Raw genomic sequence first — 7,112 nt, forward strand, 5'->3', positions numbered from 1 at the left:
GGGCAGGGGCGGGCTGCCACTGCAGGCTTTGCCCTGGGTGCCAAACTTCATTGCTATGGCACTAAGTGGAAGTAACCTACAGAAGAAGAAGAAAAAAAAGTGATGCTGTTCCTTTTCCTGGCTTCATTACTATTGGTAGCAGAAATGCCTGCACAAGCAGTCTTTAGGAAAAGTGTGTGCGCATGGACCTAGGAACAGAGTGATTACATATTGGAACTAACTATGGTGCCAAAGAACAGACAGGTCTCAACCTGCCTACAATTATATGAAGCATTTGGCAGCTTTCTTAACAGACCACTCTATGTGCCAATAACTTGGTAAGGTGAAAATGAAAAAATGAAGTCAACTATCAACTTTGACTAACTAGCATGTTTTACTATCACTATTAGATTTGCCAGTTCTTCTGAATTAAAAGCCAATCTTGCCCTCTGAAGTCAATGGGAGTTTAACCATTGCCTTCAAAAGAGAGAAGGACAGAGGTCTTAGTTGTGGATATCTCCTTTTTCAGCTTCTATCACAGTGTTTATAGTGTCTCAAATCTGACAGATTGGTTCTTTGCAGTTCAGGAGTACCTGGGGACCCAAGGCTCTGCTGAGTTCATGGACAAAGTTAATGCCATCCTAGCTTTCCAAAAAAAAAAAAGCCTTTCAGCCTAAAACAGGGCTTTGAAGGAAAATGGAGTTTCTGATATACTCTAGTTAAATTGCAATGACTATGCCTAGGAAAGCAATAGTATGTTGTGTTCTCATCTCACCAAATATCTGTGTTTTCATTCATTCATTAACATATTCCCTCTTTTCTCCTCCATATTTTCACTTTTCCTCTGAGCATATTACAAAGAACTATATTTACTTGCTTATTATTTTCATAGAATCATAGACAATTGGGGTTGGAAGGGACTTCAGGAGGTAATCTGTTCCAACCCCCTTCTCAAAGCAGGACCGTCTCCAGCTAGATCATTCCAGCCAGGGCTTTGTTGATCTGGGCCTTAAAAACCTTCAAGAACAGAGATTCCACAGTCTCTCTAGGTAGCGCATTCCACCCTGCTAGTGAGAGGTTTTCTTAATATCCAAACTAAACCTCCCTTCCTGCAACTTGAGACCATTGCTCCTTGTTTTGTCATCTGCCACTACTGAGAACAGTCTAGCTCCATCCTCTTTGTAACCATCCTACGATCAGAGCACAGGGCTTGGAACAGCTGCTGGGGGAGAGGACAGTTTCCCAGCCCTGTCCCTCAATCAGTTAATCAGGGTACTGGGTTAGGAGGAAATTGCCCTGGAAGTGGGACATCTCCCCCCACCCTCTGGAGCCTATGCCTGACCCTGGTGCCCCCCACTGGCTCAGGTCTGGCACCTGAGGGAGCCTGGAGCTCCCCCTGGCTGCTGTAGGGGGGCAGAACAAAGCAGGAGTAGCCCTGCACTGAACATCTCTGGTTGGGAGCAGATTTGCTCCCAACAGGCCCATGTGTAGACAAGCTGCAGGGGAAAGCTTACCGTGCCTTATTTTACTGTGCAGTAGGTTCATAGTGCATTAATAGCATCTGTAGATGTGCCCTCTGACTGCTAAATTGATAGCTATGTACATAGGCATTTTAATGTGCTAATTGTTATGGTATCCATGTTTATACCTTAAATTAAGATCCCTAACTTCCATTTAATTTACCTTAAAATGAATGATAAATCAATTAAATTATTTATCCTAAAATATCAACGTAAATAGAATCTCAGCTTTTCTGAAGCCAAAAGAATAGAACATAAGCATATTAGAAAAGATCACTGCTACATCCAGCTGGTAGCCTGTCTCACACGGAGGTAGGGAATGGATGCTGAGGGAGAGAGTGAAAAGTGCATGTCCAGAATTCAGAAGCTGGGGCAATTCTGATCCAAAGGTTGCACCTCTATCTACCATATTCAATATATATAGATAGACTTTCCCTCCAAGAATTGGTCTCATCTGCTTTTGAGACGGGTGAAGCTACCAGTCTCCACAACATTTTGTGGCAACGAGTTTTACAGTTTAATTACATGCTGTGTGAAAAAAACTTCCTTTTGTCATTTTAAACCTATAAGTAATAGTTTCATTATATGTCCCTTAGTTCTAGTATCGCAAGATAGAATAAATAATGAATCCTTATTTACTTTTTCTGAACTATTTAATATTTTGTAAACCTCTATGATGTCCTCCCTCAAGGTTCTCTTTTCTAAGCAAAAAGTCCTAACCTCCTTAGGCTGTCTTCATGTGCGTGCCCTGATCATCTTTGTTGCCCTACTTTGTACATTTTCTAATTCTTCTATATTCTTTTTGAGGTATAGGGACCAAAACTGGCACAGTAGTCAAGGTATCCATAGATTTATAAAGAGTCATAATGCTACTTTTTGTTTTGTTTACAATTCCTTCTTAATTATTCAATTTTTGCCATTGACTTCAAAGGACCAGAATGTTATCCTTAGTGTTTATATTACGAGATGACTATCTGCTACAGAGCTGCTATTGCAGGGCTGCTCCCATTTTCAGTTCTTCCACTTTGCACTCCTTCCTGATGTGATGTGGAGTAACCAGATCTTTCCACCTCAGGAAGAACAATAGGGCTCATGGTGGTGCTTCTTAGCTTGTCAGAGTGATTAAGGTAGACAAAGGAAGAGCATCTTCCCTGCCTAATCACTAATCAGAGACTAAGCATGGCACAAAGAGATCACAAAATTGTTTTCAGGGTTGCTGCAGCATCCTAAAGTGATATTGGACTGTGGTATTTTGATACCATGATATTTGACAACCTCACGACACCAAACTATAACACACTGAAGCCAAATCCCTCTGTCTTAAAATAGATTTAGGGAGTATAGACGGGCAAGGTTCTTTAGGTAGATGTGATATCTTTTGTTAGACCAACTGAGTAGTTGGAAAAACAGTTCTTAGCAAGCTTTTGGGTGCAGTCACCCTTCTTCCGGCATAGGGAGACTCCAAGAAATAAATGCTGTTCTGAGACTCTGAGAAATGAAAGAAGCTAAAAAATGTGGCAGGATGTCAGTGAAAATGTAAATAGGTAGAAGTTAGAAAGACAAAAGGTAAAGTAGGGAAGGGAGGGGAAAGAAAGCAGGGGGAAAAAAGGCCAAAGGTGTATTCTACAATTCACAGTGGTAGAATACAAGGTAAAAAAAGAGGCGGTCTGTGAAAAAGGAAATACAGTAGTAGGAGACCAGGAAAACAAGAATGAGAGAAGCTAAAAGTGTGACAGGATGTCAGTAAGAACATAAGTTTAGCAACTTTGGGATTATGGCATTTTTTCTAGAAAAACAGAAATGGAGTTAAAGATTAAACATGGATTTTGCAAATGACAGGACAGCTCAGTATTATGGCTGGCCTGCATATATTGAGATGTTTTAAACAATCAGTATCTATTTGATAGTAAACAATAGTTTCATTATATTTAATCTAAATGCCACATAGGGACTTTAATTAACAAGAGTATTTTTAAATACCCTTTCATTTTGACTTAACCAGATTGATTATTGCAAAATGTGCTTTTTCTTACATATTTTTTAGGTTAGAGTCACTGAAGTTTCTCTGTAAGCTTTGCATTATGGTAGAAGGGAGAAAGGACAAGCTACTTGATTAATCACCTTTAAAAGGGAATGCAGCTGTGACTGTTTCTACAGGAAGCCGAATAAAACAAAATGTTGGGGTCTTTAAGTGAACTCAACAAGCCGAAATAGCTTTGTACTTGCATTTAAGGTTTTAGTGGTCTTTTATCTGCTCGGAAAGCCATTTATTGGGCTAAAATAATCTAAGTTAGAATCTCCTCTTAGTATTTCCACTTTCTAATAAGTGAAATACCATAAGACCAAATTTCTCATTCATTCAGACCCATGCATGGCTCCCTATAGCATTAGATGTCCCAACAAACACTAACAAATATAAGTTGGGTTGGAAGTCCCATGAAAACCCACTTTTCTCCTGAAGTTTCAGGTAGTTTGTAAGTTTGTGTAAATTGGAAATATGTGAATAACTGCATTTCTTACAGTATATTACACTGTGGCAGTTATGCTTCCATCATGAGGGTATGTATACACAGCTCAGTACAGAGATACCCAAGCTAACTCTAAATGAGCATGTTTGGGTACTGAAAAGGCTCTAACTGTATTAGCCTAAGGCTTTCAGGGTAAATTATTCTTCTCAGCAGGATAAATAAGTCCAGGCAGAGCTCCAGAGTGGCTGGGCTCTTTCAGTAGCTCAGCTGGTTCATTTAGAGCCAGCTCAGGTAGCTCTATACTATGCTACATTATGCATACTGACATAGCCTCAGAGAAAATCAAGCAGTAGAAAGGAGTGCTAAAATTAGAAAGGACTAAAAAGTTAGTTACATTTTTTCAAGTTCCAAAATACCATCAAAGCTTGAGTTTGGTTGAGCACCTGGGTTAAGGTTCAGGTCCTTTTTGTTTCTCTTGTATTTGATGCAATCTTTTTTCATCCAGTAGCTAGTGAGAGATTTGAAAAAAAATTCAAAGCCTGGTCCTGCTATCTATGAAATCAACAGGAATCTATCTATGAATATAAAAAATCAGGATTAGTTTACCCATTTCCAAGGGGTGGATCTACTCAGTCAATAATATGCAGTGGTTACTGCACATTTAATTTAGTACTTGTATAATCAAGTACTAAATAAATGCACAGTAACCAGATTTACTGCACAGTAATCTTGGCAAACATTTTGTGACACTACTGCACAGTAGCCTAATAATACTGTGCAACTGCGTATTAGCAACGTTCATGCTGTGAGACACTATTGCACAGTGTTATTAGGCTACAACGCAGTTAGCATCCCATGTAGATGTGCCCAGTGAGCAACACTTATTTGTTGAACAGATTCTTTTTAGCCTATTCAATTTTAACTAGCAAAAACTGTTCTGAATAATTTTGTTTCAAGATTTGGGGGGTAGGGAGGCAGTGATTTCCAGATTTTCTCCCACTCCCTGCCTCCTGACTGCTTTAAATTCACCACAATAAGATTTCCCCATGTAATCTACTGACTTGAGATGCCTGTTCTACTGTGCCTTCAGGCATCTTCAGGGGAGTTTTCAAGTTTTGATTAGAATCTGTTGACTCCAACTCATCAGCCTCAGGAAGATATAAAAATTAAAGCAACTCATGTCTTGCCCTGCATGTTATCACTGCAGAAGGATCGCAGAGGGACAGCTTGCCAGCCATACCTCCATTTCCTGAACAAACCAGATAACCAGATTGAGCGACAGATTCGCCCAGGCTATTCGGCCAAGAGGTACCTCTTCAAACTCTCTGAAACCTGGGATCCTAGCATAATATACAGGCTCCAGTGTGCAGGTCAGTAGTGCCTAAAGTTAAGCAAGAATACTATAATATTTCTAAAGTAACCATTCAGAGATTGAACAGATTCAGTTCATTGTGTTACTCCTGGAAGGAAGAGGAAAATATCTTCCTAAATGATAAACAAAAGAAAAATAGCATAAACATATAAAATAAGGTCTTGAATATACCTTATTTTAAAATCAAGGACTTCACTTTTAAGTGCCAAATTCAACTTCCTTGGAAAATGATGGAAGGAAATACATTGACAACAGGAGTTGGATCAGGTCCAAACTCCTGTGCTTTGCACTAAATAATAAGGTCTGATGTGCTTATAACTTCAAAACACATAATATGTAACATGAGAAAATAACATATGTTCTTGTTCTGACTTGTAAAATTCACTGCCCTTCCCCCTTGCTTGACAAACCTGTCAAAATTGAGCCAGACCCAAACTACAACATTTATATCTTGATTCAAGTCTCAGCTTCCGCCAAATTAGGGGCTGTTGGTTTGGTCCTAAAAAGTACACCTACAGGTTTGGATCAGGATCCAGAAGTTTCCAGATTAAATGTTACCACTCCTGGGTGATACAGATCTGCAAGCTTGGTCTAGGCTAAACTCTAATCTAGACTTTATTTTACGTTACCTTCCATAGATAGAGATCCAAGCCCCATATGTATTTTTAACACTTCAGTCCAAACATATTTGAATAATCTAATATATAGCTGGTATACGATATATCAACTTGGAGGGTGAACTAGACTGTATATGATGCTAAATATTCCTGTAAATCAAACTGTTTCAGATACTTTTTTCTAAAAAAAAAAAGTGATCTTATGCCCATGTGCTCTAGGAGAGTGTAAATGAAAGTATTTATAGTAGAATGGGGTTTTGTTTAAAAGAACATTTTTATTAGCAGTTTTCATTTTATCGAATTGGTACTGGCTACTGGGGATGACCTAATCAGTGACCTAGTGATCGATGGGAAGCTGGGTGACAGTGACAATGAGCTGATCACCTTCACCATACACCGTAAAGCTGGCAAGTCAGTCAGCAACACTGAAGTCCTTGACTTCAGGAAAGCCAACTTTGACAAGCTCAGGAGGCTCATCAGTGAGGCCCTAAGGGACCATGACCCCAGGGGCAGGGGAGTTCAGGATGAGGGGTTGCTCCTCAAGGGAGCGACCCTCAATGCACAAGCTAATTCTATTCCATCTCACAGGAAAGGCAGCAAGAGGGCACAGCAGCCCCCCTGGCTCTCCAGGGATCTAGCAGACCTCCTGAGGCTAAAAAGAAAGGCCTGGATGGAGGATGGGATTCACCTCCAAGGAGGATTATTCTGCACTGGTCCGGTCCTGCAGAGAGCAAAACAGGAAAGCCAAGGCTGCAACTGAACTCCAACTAGCTTTGAGCATCAAGGACAATAAAAAGTGGGGAGATATGTGGGGAGCTGGAGGAAAAGCAAGGGCAACATTAGACCCCTGCTGAACCAGATGGGGCAACTGACAACTGACACCCAGGAAAAAGCCAACCTATTAAATGGGTACTTTGCTTCGGTCTTTCATCAGTCCCATGGGACGCCCATGCCCACTATGGGACAGGGAGGTCTGGGTGAGGGAGATCCCCTGCTCTCCATCAATGCTGATCTTGTGAAGGAACAACTTGAGAGGCTGGATACCTACAAGTCAGCCAGCCCTGACAATCTACACCCCAAGGTACTCAAGGAGCTGGCGAGCATCATAGCCCAGCCCCTGGCACGGCTCTTTAAGAACTTCTGGTGCTCTGGTGTA

The 7,112-nt window shown here is 40.6% G+C and overlaps 1 protein-coding gene across 6 annotated transcripts in view; it reads left to right on the forward strand.

The window, feature by feature from the left end:
* Positions 1-7,112, forward strand: part of KIAA2012 (KIAA2012 ortholog) — a 102,777-nt gene that overhangs the window by 14,944 nt on the left and 80,721 nt on the right. For all 6 annotated transcript variants that reach the window (XM_019554519.1, XM_019554520.1, XM_019554522.1 and 3 more), the window contains exon 3: positions 5,175-5,337. In XM_019554519.1, coding sequence (XP_019410064.1) covers positions 5,175-5,337 — 163 coding nt within the window. The remainder of the gene's footprint in view (positions 1-5,174; positions 5,338-7,112) is intronic.

Source organism: Crocodylus porosus, unplaced genomic scaffold (genome assembly GCF_001723895.1).
Source record: "Crocodylus porosus isolate Cpor-Errol unplaced genomic scaffold, CroPor_comp1, whole genome shotgun sequence".
NCBI classification, from domain to species: domain Eukaryota; kingdom Metazoa; phylum Chordata; order Crocodylia; family Crocodylidae; genus Crocodylus; species Crocodylus porosus.